Raw genomic sequence first — 19,186 nt, 5'->3', positions numbered from 1 at the left:
GGCATTTTTGTGTTTAAAAAAAATAAATAAATAAAAATAAATTCATTTTTTTAACAATAAATTATTTTCTCTTGAGTAGGCCTCGGAGTTAATGGAGGACTTTGAGAAAACTATTGCTCAGCTCAAACAGCAGCTCCTGGTCAATGAACATCAGAGGCAGACGCAACTACGGGTAAGAGACACTCGATGATACCGATGCGCCATTACATTTGTGACTGATTATGTGTCACACTATTCTCTGCCTCTGTTCAGGATCAAGATTTGAAGTTCCAGCAGGAAAAACACGAGTTGCAGATCAACTATGACAAAAAGGTGCAGAAAAACTCATCCACCACTCCAAGTTGGACAAACCTGGAAAATTAGCTTTTAGAACCAGTGGAGATCAAAGTGTAGAGTCACATGTTCCTTTTTTTTTTTTTTTTTTTTTTTTTTTTTTTTTTTTTTTTTTTTTACCTCCCTCGTTTCTGCTAAACCTTTATTAGGGCTGTCATTTAACTCATTGGACTGGACTGGACGCAATGCTGGTTTTGGCAGACATTTTTAAAGTTCGTCTTAGTCTTTTGGACAAAAATACTTATTAGTCATATTTTATTCATTTCAAAATGTGTTTGTCTTCGTCTAGTTGTAGTCGACAATTCTCAAAATGTTTTCGTCCATAAACTTGTTTTAGCCCATGAATAAATAAAAGACGTGGACAATTCTCAAAATGTTTTCGTTTATAAACTTTAAAAGTTTTAGTCCATGAATTAATAAATAAAGGCTTCCAACAAATGAACATGACAGACATGCACATAACTAGCATCTTCAAGGACATCACTGTCTTCATGATGATAATTCACATTCAGCAGGAAAACAGCACATTATTTGCAAAAAATTAAACTCACGTGGATGCCACGGACTGTATGTAAAATGTTTTCCAAGTGTTTAAGAGGAAATGCTAACGCGAACACTATGCTAACGCTACAAATTAAGTTTAGTGCAGGGGTGTCCAAACTTTTTGCAAAGGGGGCCAGATTTGGTGTGGAAAAAATGTGGGGGGGCCGACCTTGGCTGACGTGCTTTATGTAGAACAATATATTTAAGCACATTTTAGCAAGCCATTTTTTGTGTCACATTTGCTATATATATTTTTTAATTAATAATTTCAATAATCTCGCAACTAGCCTTTGTGGCGTTCTCTTTTACTCTCGGGCTCATGCGAAATACTGCTGCTGTGAAATTAAACTAGCTTCAAGTTGCTTCAATTTGTTGCTGCGTATCATTCCTGTAATCTTGTCGTACATGTCAGCGTTTATTTGGTAATATCGCCTCACATTGAACTCTTTAAAAACAGCGACTGTCTCTTTGCAAATGAGGAAGACACAGTTGTTGCCTATTTTAGTGAAGAAATAATCCAATTTCCACCTATCCTTGAAGCATCAGTCGTCGCAGTCAACTTTCTTTTTTTCGTTGATAGTCGCCATTTTAGAAAATTGGAAGTAAGGGGTCACATGGGGTAATGTTGCTTAGAGTGCTGCTGCCTTTTATTTGGTAAATGAGGAGCAGCATTTAGTGTGTAAGCTACTTCATATGCTGGTAGCAGTACAGCTGACCAATTTATTAAGTCTGATTACTGATTTTATGACGGAGGCTGGGGGCCGGATGAAATTTGACCACGGGCCGCATTTGGTCCCCGGGCCGGACTTTGGACATGTTTGGTTTAGTGTGTGATGATCACTCAGCACAGACCTTTAAAGGCTAAAGCAACATGGCATAGCCAAGATATGAAAACAAAACTTGACAAGCAGTACCTGACATGTTTCACAAAAGGAGCCTGGAATGGGCACACGCTTAAGCCTGTGTGTGTGTGTGGGGGGGGGGGGCACGTCACAAATGGTAAATGGACAGTATGTATATTAGCCTGGAACTCCAGACTCACCGCTGTTCCAGCTATAGAGTCTGGGACCCAGCTCCTTATTGGACTCTCGAGCCTGAACGAAATAATCCGTGCAACCAGATTTGTTTATTTGCGTGACGTGGTCTTAAAGAGCAACGTCACTCTTGCGCGTCGGAAGTCGCGAGAGCCGAGAATATGTTCCTATCCGCGGTAAATTTGGTTTTAAATGACCAAAAACGCATTGAGTCGCTAAAACGAACAGTCTGTCTCGCGCTAGCCATGTTGAATAAACTTCTCCGCTCTCCTTGTATGTTTACGTCCTCGCGCCAGAGTTTCTTGTCGCTTTGCCAACGTCACGCCCCCTCGTCGCTGATTGGTCCACTCTGCTGTCTGCTGTGGCTTGCTCCGCCCTGGGAATTTGATCCGCTGAACAGTCGCCAGACTCTATAGCTGGAACAGTGGTGAGTCTGGAGTTCCAGGCTATACTTATATAGCGCATTTATCTACATGGCTGCGGAAGGATCATTACCTTAGAAAAGCCAAACCCAGCCCCTCTGCCGGGCTCTGGTAGGCACGCAGCCTGCCGAGGGCGGCGACGGCCGGCCCGCCTCGCGCCGTAGGGTGGGAGGATGGCGCGTGGTGTTGGCCGGGCGGGCGACCGATCGACCGAAAATAGTGACACGACCATACACTGCTAAATGCGTTCTAACTACACATACAATAGGACAATATCACACATTATAAATTTAAAGCGGAAACTATGGCGAATTTTTATTTCATTCTCGTATTGTCAGACCACAACTGGCGTCCATCTGTTTATGTCTGTCTCCTGAGACAAGTTTTCAGTGCGTCACCGTAACGTCATCGTCATGAAAAAAATTGTTCGTTGACGAAATATTTTCGTATCGTCCTCGTTGACGATAACAACACTGATTGAACGTCTAGCGGCATCAATGGCAATGAGACATGAGCATTTATAACCAGTCCTCAAGTTTAGATTAATTGGACATCTATCGTTGTCAATGGCAGGCAATGGGTTAAATATTATATACATATATAAATATGGCAGTCTTGTATAAAGCTCCTGAAAACCATACTAAACCAGAAATAACTTTTGTAGAGAGCTCGCCATTTAGAGGATTACTAGAGCTAAAATCTTAACAAGACCGTAAATCTACCTAAGAACTATAATTATTCTGACATTGTGCAACAAATGAGCATGAGACCTCTCTGGTAAACAAGCAGATAACTTTGTGTGTCTAAAAATAGGGACAGTCTGTCTGTAATTGTGTCACGTAATATTCTGTGTTCAATGAAAAAACCAAATGAATCCTGCTGACCCTCCAAGCCTAATGTTTGTCACTATAAGTGGCACTGAAACATGATCATTCCCTGCCTGAACAAATGCGTTAGACGTCTATTGGCGTCAATGGCAACTAATGAATTCTTTGCAGGCTCTGTCCTTCCTTGCTTTTTCAAAGCCTTCCTAAAGTAGCCTTTGTTAATGAGCAGACTTTTTGGGTTAAGATCAGGTTTAGAAAGACTGGACTGCACCTGGGTCATCTTCAAAGTACACTGTATGTGTGTGGAGCCCACACTCCCTCCTCCCAATGGCCGATCCACCTGCAAGAACTTAGCGGACCCTCGCACACTTAATTCAAGCGGAATTTAATTGAACTCTCTGGAGATGAAAGCCAGCCATGTCTTATTGATGATTTTCCAATAGTCAAGGCCACATGCTAACAACCTGTGTGGAGCCTGTCATGTATTTCCACAGTGGTCACAGGGGCAGTTGGTGGACATGAAAAGGGGCTCGCTCATATGGCAGCCATATAGTGTAGAGGCCCCGACAGGCTCAAATGCTACTTTTGATGGGGCTCTCCAAGGATGGCAGACGACCATGTGCGCGAGGTCACATGCATCTTGTTTGAAGGCACTTCACATACCTTCTTTTCTCTTTACTTTTGTTCTCTTCTCAGGTTCTGGCACTGCACAGTGAGGCAGAGAAAGAGAGGACAGAGGCCAAGAGGAAGATTGCCAAACTGGAGGATGCACTCAGGTGTGTTTAAAAGTAGTTCATGTGTGATCATTTTTCTTCAAACTTTGCCCAATTTGGAAGATTCCTTCAGCATGGTCACAAGTACTACAGCCATAACGAGCATAAACCACACTTGAAAGCTGGGGTCTCCAAGCCGGTCCTCAAGGGCCACTGTGGGTCCTGATTTTTGTTCCAACCGATCGTGTACCGACAGTTTAACCAATGAAGTTTCTGCTAAAACAAGCAGCACCTGACTGCAATCAACTGATTACACTTGTAAGACACCAGATTGGTACATAGGTGTTGTTTTGTTGGAATGAAATCCTCCACCCACTGTGGCTCTATGTGGAATAGTTTGGAGACCACTACTTTAAAGAGTCTCTAAAATGACCTCCTTTTCCTTAATAAAGTCACCATGTACAGCCATGGACGAAATTATTGGCACCTCTGCAATTTTTCTAGAAAACACAGCATTTCTTACAGAAATTAATGCAATTATAAATGTTTTCAATATGAATGTGTTTATATCTTGAATGTGCATTGGAAAAAAACAAAAAAGACTGAGGAAAAAGGCCAAAATTTTAAACAAAACTAAAAAAAAAATAGGCTGGACAAAATTGTTGGCACCCTCAACTCAATATTTGGTTGCACATCCTCTGGAAGCAATAACAGAAAGCAATCGCTTCCTATAACCATCAACAAGTTTCGTGCATCTCTCAGATGGAGTTTTGCACCACTCCTCTTTTGCGAACTGTTCCAGGTCTCTCAGATTTGAAGGGTGCTTTCTTGCAACAGCCATAGACTTTATAATGTATTGACGGGTCAGATCGGTCATGCACTGGGCGTCGGATTAAAGTAGGGGCCGCCCACATCAAGAGGAGCAACTCACAAACACACGCACGCAGCGAACGCTGCATTTGTGTTGAAAAAGTACGAAAGCTGTACCGCATACAAAAAGAAAGGATTGTCTGAGGAGTGATTTGTTCAAGGATTCAAGGAAATTATCATATCTTTCGTACCATGCATGCATTTTGAAACGATGTGAAAAAAATCAATGGGAGGAATTAGCCGCTACTGCATGGGCATCATAGTTCGTAATATTTACGTAAAATAAATGCTAACTGCATGTTTTTTTGCTTTTAACCAAGAATCGAGACTGTTTCACGTCCATATCTATAATGAATTCGGGGATTTACCGTAATTTCCCGAATATAACGCACACTTTTTTTCCCCAAAATCAACTTGTAAAATCATGGTGCGCATTATACACAGGTACAGGGATGGAGACAGAAATATATATATATATTATATATACTTAAAGACCGATTTTTTTTTTTTTTTACACGGCCATGTTGCGCTGAAGAAAACGTATGCGGCGAGCCGTTGCCGACCATTACGGTACATAACATCACCATTTTGTTTCAAAATACTTCACTCTAATTAGTCGAATGAGTTCGTCTGTGTTAAATTCTGCTTTTTTCAGTCTGCATAAAGCACAGAATTTAGTTTCCTGAACTCATTTGAGTCAACGTTTATTGCAGCTCGGCAACTCGGACCATAACAAATGTAACACAACACAGACTTCCTGTGTCCGTCAATTATATCTGTCCGTCGGGAAACTCAAACTTAAATAACTATAATAACAATAATAGTTCCTCTTGTTAATCAACATTGATGCGCTCGTTCCAATTTCCGACTTCAGTCCCCACTTTTATTTTACCATATCAATCCATGGAAGAAACATTTATTCATCATGATGAAAGGAGCAAGTTATACAGCATCCTTTAAAAGAAAAGTCACATCTGTTTTGTTTTCTCCTGGATTCTGGTAAGTTGGAGAAGTTGTCAGATCATATTATTACTAGTGTTGCACCGATACCATTTTTGGCCCCGATACCGATACCTGGCTGTGCAGTATCGGCCGATACCGATACCAAACAGATACCACCCCGTTTATATAATATATATATATATATATAATTTTTTTCCCCCCAAAGAGCTACATAATTGGATGTGAAATCATTGCTATCAAGGCTTTGTCAGGCTGTTGCTTACCTTTGCAAAATAGGAAAAAGGCTAGTACAAAGTATAATACTAGCCCAACAGTAAGAAAGTAAAAATAAGTTCATAATAATAAACTCTGAATGAACTGAGTAAACTTTTTTAAACCTCTCAAAGGCCAAACAGTGCAACTTTCATGAAATTATTGTCACATTCTGCTGCTGGTTAGATTGTGTTTTGTTGCTGGGCTGTTAGTGTCACGGACTCCTTTTGTTATTTCTACTATCCCGCAATCGCGTGTTATTTTTTGTTTGCAATCATTAAACCCATGTACGTATCCCCCGCTTGTTGTCCGCTTCGAGGTCCAACCTTGTTTCCGCATTTGCAGACGCTAACAATTATAAGTAATAATAATTGACCACAGCATCCAGTCTCTCTATTAGCCTCCTTTTTTCGGGAAGGAGGGGTCCTTTATTTCTATTTCTGAAAGGTGGCAACCCTACTTTGGAAACAGTTCCCAAATTACTGCAGCATTTCTTTAAGTAAAAGACAAAGTAAAGTTGACGTAGTGAACTGACCAGAGATTGTTGCACCGGTCCAGCGCCCTTCCTCTGGATAGCAGTCCTGCTCTTGCAGGTTCAAACTCGTTGTGTTCGTTCACGTTTCGTCCTCAAATGTTTTATAAGGTTCGAGGTATTGAAACTGGCCGATTTAACTCCACATCTCGAAACTTTCAGGCCGCAAATCTTGCATGCAGCCATTGATTTTAATTGACGGGATTTCTATTTTGAAATATTTTTCTCGACCGCCGCCATGTCGGCGCCGCCAAGCGGCCTTGTCATTGGTCAGGAGTGGCTATTGGCCCGTTCTCATTGGTCTGGAGCAGGCCAATAGCGATAGCTGCTTGGTGTTCACGTGTCATCACACAACACAGAGATAGTTTAGTGAGCGCCAGGAGAAAAAAAAAGGCTGCGGTCAAATGTTATAATAATGGACCGGTAAATGGTATCGGCGCCGTCTTTGTTGATACTCGCCGATACCGATACCACCATTTCGGTCCGGATCGGCGCCCCCTGCCGATACTAGTATCGGTATCGGTGCATTTTTAATTATTACCGTGCATATTGTCAGTTTACGGAAATGTTTTGAGCTACCAATGTGCTGTGCTTGTGCTGTGTTTCACCAGTCAGTAAAATGACATTTCTGTATCTGTACACGAGCTCTGTTTTCTTGTATTCTTCTATTTATTGGTGCTAAAATTAGGGTGCGTGTTATACACGGGTACAATAATTTTCCCTAGATTTTACAAGTAAATTTGGGGTGCGCGTTATACACTGATGCGCCTTATATTCGGGAAATTACGGTAAGCATTTATTCACAAGAATTTTCACAGGAAAACCTCTCTTTACATCAGGCGGGCCGCTAGCTACATTCACTAACAGACTAGCATTGTACTTTGACATATTTACGTAACCGTTATTTTTTTTTTAATTTACATTTAACCAAGAATCGAGACTGTTTTATGTCCATATCTATAAAGAATTCGTGGATTTAAGCATTTATCCACAAGAATTTTCACAGGAAAAGCTCTGTTTACATCAGGTGGCCGCTAGCTACATTCACTAACAGACTAGCATTGTACTTCGACACATTTACGTAAAATAAATGCTATCTGCACGCTAGCCACATAAAGATAGATAAAATTATAGATAATACCCCCAAAAATAAATGGTAACTCCACACAGAACCCGTGCTTGAGCCCTTGATCTCAGAACTGTCAATGGACATGCTAACCACTCTTCTGCCGTCCATCCCTTTTCACAAGTCATTTGGGAAAATTCATTTTTAATTCATCTTTACAAGTGTAAAGTAAAACTCTTATCTTGTTTCTAATGAGGATTAAATTTGAATGGTGTAAGGTAAGCACATCGGTCAACTCCTGAGCTAATACAGTGGGGCAAGTAAGTATTTAGTCAACCACTAATTGTGCAAGTTCTCCCACTTGAAAATATTAGAGAGGCCTGTAATTGTCAACATGGTTAAACCTCAACCATGAGAGACAGAATGTGGAAGAAAAAAAAAAAACAGAAAATCCCATTGTTTGATTTTTGAATAATTTATTTCCAAATCATGGTAGAAAATATGTATTTGGTCAATACCAAAAGTTCATCTCAATACTTTGTTATGTACCCTTTGTTGGCAATAACGGTGGCTAAACGTTTTCTGTAACTCTTCACAAGATTTTCAAACACTGTTGCTGGTATTTTGGCCCATTCCTCAATGCAGATCTCCTCTAGAGCAGTGATGTTTTGGGGCTGTCGTTGGGCAACTTTCAACTCCCTTCGCAGATTTTCTATGGGGTTGAGACTGGCTAGGCCACTCCAGGACCTTGAAATGCTTGTTACGAAGCCACTCCTTTGTTGCCCTGGCTCTGTGTTTGGGATCATTGTCATGCTGAAAGATCCTGCCACGTCTCACCTTCAATGCCCTTGCTGATGGAAGGAGATTTTCACTCAAAATCTCTCAATACATGGCCCCATTCATTCTTTCCTTTACACAGATCAGTCGTCCTGGTCCCTATGCAGAAAAACAGCCCCAAAGCATGATGTTTCCTCCCCCATGCTTCACAGTTGGTATGGTGCAATTCACTATTCTTTTTCCTCCAAACAAGAGAACCTGTGTTTGTACCAAAAAGTTCTATTTTGCTTTCATCTGACCATAGCACATTCTCCCAGTCCTCCTCTGGATCATCCAAATGCTCTCTAGCGAACCGCAGACGGGCCTGGACGTGTACTTTCTTCAGCAGGGGGACACGTCTGGCAGTGCAGGATTTTAGTCCCTGGCGGCGCATTGTGTAACTAATAGTAGCCTTTGTTACTGTGGTCCCAGCTCTCTGTAGGTCATTCACCAGGTCCCCCCCATGTGGTTCTGGGATTTTTGCTCCCCGTTCTTATCATTTTGACGCCACGGGGTGAGGAGGGAGTTGAAAGTCCGTGTTGCCCAATGACAGCCCCAAAACATCACTGCTCGAGAGGAGATCTGCATGGAGGAATGGGCCAAAATACCAGCAACAGTGTGTGAAAAGCTTGTCAAGAGTTACAGAAACCGTTTGGCCTCCGTTATTGCCAAAAAAGGGTACATAACAAAGTATTGAGATGAACTTTTGATATTGACCAAATACTTATTTTCCACAATGATTTTCAAATAAATTCTTTAAAAATCAAACAATGTGATTTTCTGTTTTTTTTTTTCCACATTCTGTCTCTCATGGTTGAGGTTTACTTATGTTGACAATTACAGGCCTCTCTAATCTTTTCAAGTGGGAGAACTTGCACAATTAGTGGTTGACTAAATACTTATTTGCCCCGCTGTAGGTGTATTTTAAAATGAAAATATATAATTTTTGCATTAAAAAAAATGCCAATATTTGCAAGTTTACTATTGACAGCATGTGATTAATCACGATTAAAAAAATTTAATCACTTGACAGCACGATTATTATAACAATATTTCAATACTGTCTGTCATGATATAAAACGGGCCGGATTGTGGCATGAAACTCCTGGGCTGAAAATGAGTCCCACTCCGGCCCTTGTCCAAAATTCCATCTGAGAAGTGCACGAAACTTGTTGATGGTTATAGGAAGCGATGCTTTCTTATATTTCTTCCAAAGGATCTGCAACCAAATATTGATTTGAGAGCGCCAACAAATTTGTCCAGCCTATTTTTTGTTTTGTCTAAATTTGTGTCAATTTTAGCTTTTTTTCTCAGCTTTTTTTTTTTTGTTTTTCCAATGCGCATCCAAGAAATAAACATACTGAAAACATTTGTAATTGCACTCATTTCTGTGGGATATGCTGTATTTTCTGGAAAAATTCCATGGGTGCCAATAATTTCGTCCATGATTGTATTTTTTGCTCAAAAAATGAAATAGCAACTTATTTTTACATATAGAGCTAGAACTTAAGTGCTAATTTTACCCAGTAAACACTCCCTTTTAATTCAACCGAAACATTATTTACATAGTGTATATGTTAACAAAATGAAATTCCTGCTCTTTGAATGCTACTCAACACAGGCTTATAAAGAAATGCTGTAAAGGTTTTGGGTCAATATGTAAACCTCTTGCTCTTATTGAAACCATTCTTTGTTAGTAAGAACAGTCGCAAATAATCGTGATCAGAGGTAAACAAGGCAGCCCTTGCAACTATCCCTTTGATCCTTTTTGAAATGTGATTGGAGTACGAGGGGGCCTGGGAGTTTTTAAAGTGTACTGAGAAGGCATATTGTCTGCAAAATATTAAAGCTTTTGAGTTACTATTGACCGTATAAACTATACTAAAAGGTAGCTGTTAGAGGTGTGCAAAATTTCCGATTCTTAGATTATTCGCGATTCGGCCGTGGAAGATTCGAGAACGATTCACAAACATCCAAATTCCGATTATTGAAATATGCCAAGTAAAGCGGAAGTACAACACACTCAGCGCGCCGCGCGGTCAATGAGCAACGGAGCGAGAGTAGCTAAACATCATGCTTCTCATTACCCGGCCCCTCGGGTAATGCCAATGCTCAACTCACGGCTCTAGCTCAACTCATGCCACTGAGATGATAAAAACACAACAACATACCTGAAGCTGCTACAAAAGTACGTCATCCACATAATGTTACGGTAGATATCATTTATATAAGACTAGATGCACTACGGTAGCGGTAGCGTTTGCAGCACATCTACAAAAAGCTAGATGCAGACGTAGTAAACGGCCGCCATCTTAAAGCAGTACACTTCTCTGCAAGGCTGTTGTAGCGAACCTTCCAAGCAAACCTAATTAACTTTTTATACTCCTAAATCGGTAAAATATTGACTTGAATCTTTCTTTAAAATAGTTTTAAAACTTTCACATGTTGAAAGTTGACAAAAGGGAAATTATGGATTAACGGGAGCAATTTTAACAACTTTAATGGTTGATTCACAACATTAAATTAATTGAATGTAGTTTAAAGCTGCTGATACAGAATGGGGACTGGAGTTTTTTTATTTACTGTTATTTTTGTGTATTTGTTTACTGCTATGTGTTAACTTGATACTGAAATAGTAGTTTGGTTTAGCCTGAGAGTATTTTTGAACAATTTTGGAACAAATGTACAAAATATTTAAAAAAAAAAAAAAAAAAAGGGGGGGGTGCATCAATAATCGTTTTAGAATCGAATCGCACCATCTGAATCGTAATCGTAATCGAATCGTTAGGTGCCCAAAGATTCCCAGCTCTAGTAGCTGTACTGCTTTGTTGTTACATTTTGAGCAGTACTTGATAGTCCAACATCAAATGAATTGTAGAAAAGAAAAATCTAGTACGGAGTAGAAATCCATAATATTCTGAACCTCAGTTTCTATGTCCTATTGCTCTCTCTTTGCCATTTCGTTGTACAATAGCACAACATTCCCTTCTCAGCCAACAGCACTTTTAATACAAAGCGGAACATTAAGCAAACTTCACAAGCATATTAAAGTTCCGTGGGTGAATACGGATCTCCAGCTAAGTCCATTCTACAAACTCGGGCCCGCTCCAAGCCGCGCGCTGTCCACTCATGTTGCTTCAGTCCCTTTGAGAGATTTAAAACTGTTTGGCTCAATAGCAAGTCAGAGGAGTAAAGAGATTTAGTTTGTGCGGGGCTCCGCTTCCTTTCTTGGATGCTCATCAGTGGTTGGAAGCGCTTTGTTTCTTAGCCCAGTTCTTTTTCCAAATGTTTCTACTATTGCTTGTGCAATAAATCCAACTGAGCTCTACCCATGCATAGCGAACGACTGCGAGTAATTGATGACCGCTACTTGAAATGTTTGAAATTGCGTTTTTTTTTTTTTTTTTTTAAAGATAGTTTGAGGAGTCTGTATACTAAAACCTATGGCCCCAATTAAATAACATTTCAAACTATACTTAAAGCAATATCATGGTTACAGTAGCTTCCCGGATAGCATACAAAGTTTAGAATAGTTGATATATTACTTCAATATACTTCCTTGACATGAGTTGTCACATTACTATTAGCCAGGACATTGACACCATTTTGTGGCATGTTGGTTTTGACAGAAAAAACACAATAGGTGAATTTGTAAATAGTGAACTACAGATTAGCAGGGGTTTACTGTACATTGGTAGCTTGACTTGACGAGTTTAACTCATTGGCTGCCATTGGGAGTGATAGACGACCAATCCATTTGAACTGGGAGGGCTGCACTGTTGAATGAACATTCGTTCATTTTGTTGCCAGTCCCTCCCAGGTTAATAGTATTGCAAAGTAAAATTAACAAAAGAAGGATGAAAAGAGCCACATGATTGGACATGTATCATCATAAATTTGTTTCAATTCAATAGGGTCTCACCTTACTTATCTGTGAATTTCACATTCGTAAGGACTAAAAGATGCCTGTAGATGTCAGTTTTGCGTCACTTTGGATTTGAGATCAGCACAGCTTTTGAGTTGAAAACAATAATTTGGTGGCCTGCTTGTTACGTCGATGAGGACGGAGAGAAATGCCAATGCGTTGGATATCGAACATGTTTTGGCGACTTGTACTTGATCAGCAATTGTGTATGTATTAGGGCTGTCCCAAACGACTAATTTTCTCCCAATTAGTCAGCCGACTATTTTTGCGATTAGTGAACTAATCTATTTTTTTATTTTACTAATTTAGCAATGACATTTATGTTGATGCTTATGAATTCACAAAAACATTTTGGAACACTTAAGTTCTTTATTAAAGTACAAATAAACATGTAAATAACAATAATAAATGAGAAATAAACAATGAGGTCAAATGCTGATAGCATTAACTAGTGCAAAAGAATGGAATGTAAACAGATTCAGAACACTGACTTCGCCTTTCCAACATGATTCAAAACACTTCTTACAAATATATATTGCATCATAATTAGGGCTGTCAAACGATTAAAATTTTTAATCGAGTTAATTACAGCTTAAAAATTAATTAATCGTAATTAATCGCAATTCAAACCATCTATAAAATATGCCATATTTTTCTGTGAATTATATATATATTCTGTAAAATAAATTGTTGGAATGGAAAGATAAGACACAAGATGGATATATACATTCAACATACGGTACATAAGGACTGTAGTGGGCATTTCACTCTACTGTCATTTAAATCTGTCTATGCTGTCCTCACTCCGAAGCGTCTACTTTTTCCAAAGCTAGACAGCTAGTGAACGACACCTTAATAATCAGACTTCTTCTGATTTATTAATAAAATGGCCTCAAACCATTGTCCTCTTTAGACCGTCGTAAAACTACAAAATAAAAGTACACAAGCATTGCATTAGCAACAACGTTAGCTTAGCACGCTATACAGGTTCACTAAACATAAACAAAAAGCGTCTCATACAAAAAATATAACATTTCGCTTATTAACATAATATGTACATTCTTTACAACAACCATACTTACGGACAAATCTTGTCCAAGGATCATATAAGCACAACAGAGACGTCGTGCAGCCATATTGAACTGGCAAGAAAACAAACCATGTCGCAAAGCGACCACAAGAGTTCGCTGTTAGACAGCACAAAAAGCCTTGCTGTAAAACTTACCAAAAGGCAGAATACTGTCTGAGCGGGACATGTGCGCTAATTGCGTCAAATATTTTAACGTGATTAATTTAAAAAATTAATTACCGCGCGTGAACTCGTTAATTTTGACAGCCCTAATTATAATTATAGTTAACAGTGGTACCTCTACATACGAAGTTAATTGGTTCCAGGACCTTGTTTTTCGAAATGTTCGTATGTCGAGCAGGATTTTCCCATAAGAATATAATTCCATTAATTCGTTCCACAGCCCAAAAACCTACACCAAATCCTTTATCAATACTGCTGGTACTATTACAAATAGCAATTACACATAGCAAAACAAATAAATTACAAATAAAAGTCATAATAATAATATATTAAAAATAATTCCTGTAGTAATGGAACGAATCGGGTTCTAATGTGGCTGACATTTTTTGCTGTACCTGAACGCACCGAGCGGCTGACATGACAGAGAGATGGAGCGGTAAGACTGAGAGCTTACTTTTACTTTTCAGTGTTTTCTTGAGAACCCAGTCAACTGCGGCGGAGAGTTGGCGTTTTGTGTTGGATAAGTTCTGAAACTAATGATAAAAACCTGACTAAGGTGGTGATTTCTTTGGCGATGTTACCGCAATAACAATTGTCACCTTAACTTATAAAGACTGGCAAATGATGGTCAGGGGAGGTTCACGGATGCGCACCCTACGCTCATATTTTTCCATAATTTGCATCATCCTTTCAACGGAAAACATTACCTTTTTCCTTGTTTCACCACCCGTACCAACCTTTTTGAAACCTGTGCTGATTTCTCTCACAAGAAAATCCGCCTTGCGTTCGTCTGCGGTGATGTCATGTCATCGTATTTCGAGCATGTCGTCGGATGTAGAAACAAATGGCGAGTCGCATTTTACGTCGGATGTCGAAAAGATCGTGTGTCGAAGCGATCGTATGTCTAGGTACCACTGTACTACTATATACAGTATGATAGTATTATAATACTTATAATAATTATTCATTGCCAATCAGGTTTTTCATAAAGGTTATCATTTTAAAGCTATTCTTAGGGTAGAATCTAAATTCTGAAGTATGTGGGTTTCCCTCCAGAAACCGTTATTTATATGACAAACATAACATGCTTTTATTTTAAAGATATTTTATCAAGTTCACCTGAAGTACGTTCGCTAAACCGCTAAATGTAAGCTTTACACTCCGCAAAAAAGCACTTTTGGTTATTGCATGTGGTGTCAGTAATATATATATATATTTTTTTTTCATTTTTTCATATTCAAATGCCTATAACCAGAGATTTTTCATGTTTGAAGTGTCACCTTTTAACCACAAGTTTGCGTTTTGGAGAAGACTTTCAATGTTTTATTGCAGGCAAAAGTAGGTTGTTTTTTTTCTCCATTAGCCTCAATGTAGCAATGCTAACGTTTACATTATTTAATAGAGATGTTTCCTTATTTTGTATGTTTGAACTTTAATTTTGCGGCGTGTTGATGAGCAATAAGCATCTGTGAAAGGAACTGGACTCTCATATGCCATCAACATGCGCGCACTAATGTATGTACGCACGCACGTGGCGATAAAACGCAGCCGTGAAAAATACCGCCCTCATTTTAATTTCATGTGCAATAAATGGACTCATTGCATATCGCGACAGGCTTAGCAACTTCAATAAAACATGTCGTTATTTAGTTAGATGGATTTACAATCTGCCAGCTTGTTGTCTCCTGTTGTCTTCCAAAATTACAACTGGATGACGGCGCCTTAGGTGTTCATTCACAGCCCACGTGCAGCCTGGTATGCAAGTTTGGCATTGAAAAGACCGGTCCTAACAGTGTACCCTTCTTTGTTTCTATGAAATACGTCAATGTTTTGTTTCTGGTGCGCTTTTATGGCTTTGTGCAGCTTTCCCCGCTTGCATACCAAGCGTCCGACATTCTCCAATTTCCACGCAAATATTTTTTTAACCCTTCATTAACCGTCAATGGGATGTTGTGCTCGTCGACGCATTTACGTCATCGATGACGCCGACTACGTCAACTAGTCGGGACAGCTGTAGTATGTATAGTATGATCAAATTGAGTCACACTAAGTGGTAGAGAGTTTGTCTCATGTTGAAACATGGGAATTTTGCAAAAAATATGTGTTGAAATCGGACTTTTTTTTTTTTTTTTTTTTTTTACGAAAAGCTAATTTCATCATATACTGCTGTTTTTGGTAGAACCAGCCCATATTCAATGGCTGACTATAAAAGAACAGAAAAAGCAAGAAACCAACTAACTCCAGTCTATTTTTCTTATACGGATTTGGATAGCTCTAAAATGTCTGGCAGTATGGAGAACTCTGCTTTGAAATAACCTGCCAGTAAATGTGTTGATAAGTGCGTAATTGAGTTGGGTTATTGGAAGTACTTCTATGTAGTGTTTGTGTCCATGACAGTGTTCATTGGAATGAAAATTCACTTGTTATTCAGCAAGCAAATCACAAGGGGGGACATTTGATGCCTTCGTTTGCACTTGTACAAGTCCGCCGGGAACAAAGCCTTTAAGCGCAGCGAACGCATCTAGCGGCACCTTAATGACACTCGCCGTTAGTATCAGTAAGAAGTCAAGTCTCTGCCTCGTTTGGCCGTTAAGTGCCGAGAAAGTGGCCCATCAGGCTGCTGTCTAATTAAGCGCTTGGGCTTGCAGCACACACGCTCTTTAAGCGGTCTGATGTCTGCTACCTGCCTGCTGCCGTGGCAACAGCGATAGGCCTTTAAAGGCGATCCAGGAGAACTTCAAAGTCAAAGCTACACGGCTTGCATGTGTGTGTAGAAATGGAAGGATTGAGGATACAATTAAACAAGCAGAGTCACTCACCATGTGATGTACACAGGTGGAGTATCTAGTATTTTTTTAATACATATACTATTTTGTTTTTCATATACACCATTAAAAAAAGGGGAACCTTGAATTGTTTAAAGTGCGTTTGTCTCTTAGCATTCTAACTGATCACACCAAAGCTTTTCCTTCTGGTATTAAGAATAAATACAAATCACCCTTTTATCACTCCCTTTTCAAATGCAATAAGTACCAAGGCATCCGTGTTTTTGGCCAGTGTTATATGCAACAACAGAGAAACTGACAAAAATTGTCAAGACTACGTATGTAAGAAACATAACTATTTTGTTTAAAAAAATAAATAAATAAAAAATAAAAAAAAAAATGTTAAAACTACAATATTTTGGTAGAGTTATGTATAATAGAATTATTTACTTGAAATTGCTTTTTCGTAGATTGTATTGATCCTACATAGATGTTGACCTATTTCTGTACACTTACAATAATGAGAATCCTCTTTATTGGTCAAAATGTGAGAAACAACAAGGTATCATTTCTCAATCTCAACCCAAATAAGTAACATAAAAAGCTAGTGACACACAGGAGGAGGACAACCGGCAAGTCGCCATGAGGCACCCAGATTCTTTAGATGACAAAGGAGAAAACAGAAGCGTGGAAGAGGGGCAAAACAACTCCCAACAATGTTCATAAAGGTGAGGAAGCAAAGTGTGGAATTAGGGAAAAACAAGCTGACCACATCCGGCAGGTCACCTGGCAATAACGGAGGCCAAACATTTTCTGTAACTCTTCACAAGCTTTTCACACACTGTTGCTGGTATTTTGGCCCATTCCTCCATGCAGATCTCCTCTAGAGCAGTGATGTTTTGGGGCTGTCATTGGGCAACACGGACTTTTAACTGCCTCCACAGATTTTCTATGGGGTTGCGATCTGGAGACTGGCTAGGCCACTCCAGGATCTTGAAATGCTTTTTACGAAGCCACTCCTCTGTTGTCCTGGCTGTGTGTTTGGGATCATTGTCATGCTGAAAGACCCAGCCACGTCTCATCTTCAATGCCCTTGCTGATGGAAGAAGATTTTCACTCAAAATCTCTCGTTACATGGCCCCATTCATTCTTTCTTTTACACAGATCAGTCGTCCTGGTCCCTTTGCAGAAAAACAGCCCCAAAGCATGATGTTTCCACCCCCATGCTTCACAGTGGGTATGGTGCAATTCAGTATTCTTTTTCCTCCAAATACGAGAACCTGTGTTTCGACCCAAAAGTTCTATTTTGGTTTCATCTGACCATAACACATCCTCCCAGTCCTCTTCTGGATCATCCAAATGCTCTCTAGCGAACCGCAGACGGGCCTGAACGTGTACTGGCTTCAGCAGGGGGACACGTCTGGCAGTGCAGGATTTGAGTCCCTGGCGGCACATTGTGTTACTGATAGTAGCCTTTCTTACTGGGGTCCCAGCTCTCTTTAGGTCATTCACTAGGTCCCCCCGTGTGGTTCTGGGATTTTTGCTCACCGTTCTTGTTATCATTTTGACGCCACGGGGTGAGATCTTGCTTGGAGCCCCAGATCAAGGGAGATTATCAGTGGTCTTGTATGTCTTCCATTTTCTAATAATTGCTTCCACAGTTGATTTATTTACACCAAGCATTTTACGTATTGTACATTCAGTCTCTGGTGTCCTTCGACAGCTCTTTGGTCTTGGCCATAGTGGAGTTTGGAGTGTGACTGACTGAGGTTGTAGACAGCTGTCTTTTATACCGATAATGAGTGAAAACAGGTGCCATTAATACAGGTAATGAGTGGAGCCTCGTTAGACCTCGTTAGAAGAAGTTAGACCTCTTTGACAGCCAGAAATCTTGCTTGTTTGTTGGTGATCAAGTACTTATTTTCCACTCTAATTTGGAAATAAATTATTTAAAAATCAAACAATGTTATTTTCTATTTTTTTTTTTTTTTTTTTTTTTTTTTTTTTTTATCCACATTCTGTCTCTCGTGGTTGAGGTTTACTTACGTTGACAATTACAGGCCTCTCTAATATTTTCAAGTAGAAGAACTTGGACAATTGGTGGTTGACTGAATACTTATTTGCCCCACTGTATGTACAGTATGTTGAATGTTTATGTCCGTCTTGTCTTATCTTTCCATTCCAACAATAATTTTACAGAAAAATATGGCATGTTTTAGAAATGGTTTGAATTGCGATTAATTACGATTAATTCATTTTTAAGCTGTGATTAACTCAATTAAAATTTTTAATTGTTTTTCGTCGACAGCCCTAATCCTAACTGATGAGAGGGGCATAGAAATCAGGGATAAACTTTAATTCAGATTCAGATTTCCTTTGTCATTGCTCACAAAACACCGCAGTGAGATATATGGCAACGAAATGCCGTTGCTTGCTTCTAGCTTGCCACAGAGTTAAAAGACATGCAAAAATAACAAAAAAAAAAAGGGTAACACTTTATAATAACTGTTTTACTAGTTAATAGATCATTAGTAAACTGTTGATAAATGATTTATTGTTGATTTGTGAAGTATTTGATAAGTTTGTTAAGCATTTACAGGGTGTTCCAATATGGTTGACCCCATTCTAAATGCCCATGGAAGTTGATGGATCTTAATAAAACTATATACACTTTATGTTAAAGGTCATAAGTTTTATTGGTTAAATATACAAAGAAAAGTACAAATATTTGTTGGTTCTATGGCAGATTTTCATAAATGTGCAACATGAGCGCTGCCTGCAAAATGCCTTTTCTTTTGAAGTGAACGGCATTTCTTAACCTGAAAAGATAGAAATGCCAAACGTTACACACAAAAACTTGAAACGTTTCTACA

The 19,186-nt window shown here is 39.3% G+C and overlaps 1 protein-coding gene across 8 annotated transcripts in view; it reads left to right on the top strand.

Moving 5' to 3' along the window:
* Window positions 1–19,186, top strand: part of cep112 (centrosomal protein 112) — a 295,686-nt gene that overhangs the window by 70,955 nt on the left and 205,545 nt on the right. For all 8 annotated transcript variants that reach the window (XR_009060878.1, XM_057817528.1, XM_057817531.1 and 5 more), the window contains exons 14-16: window positions 80–172; window positions 253–312; window positions 3,856–3,935. Coding sequence is in view for 7 of the 8 variants with exons in the window: in XM_057817528.1 (XP_057673511.1) it covers window positions 80–172; window positions 253–312; window positions 3,856–3,935 (233 nt within the window). In the remaining variant the exon portion in view is untranslated. The remainder of the gene's footprint in view (window positions 1–79; window positions 173–252; window positions 313–3,855; window positions 3,936–19,186) is intronic.

Source organism: Corythoichthys intestinalis, chromosome 16, assembly GCF_030265065.1.
Source record: "Corythoichthys intestinalis isolate RoL2023-P3 chromosome 16, ASM3026506v1, whole genome shotgun sequence".
NCBI classification, from domain to species: Eukaryota; Metazoa; Chordata; class Actinopteri; order Syngnathiformes; family Syngnathidae; genus Corythoichthys; species Corythoichthys intestinalis.
The sequence above is the reverse complement of the archived record's forward strand: the minus strand, read 5'-3'. Positions and strand labels throughout refer to the sequence as shown.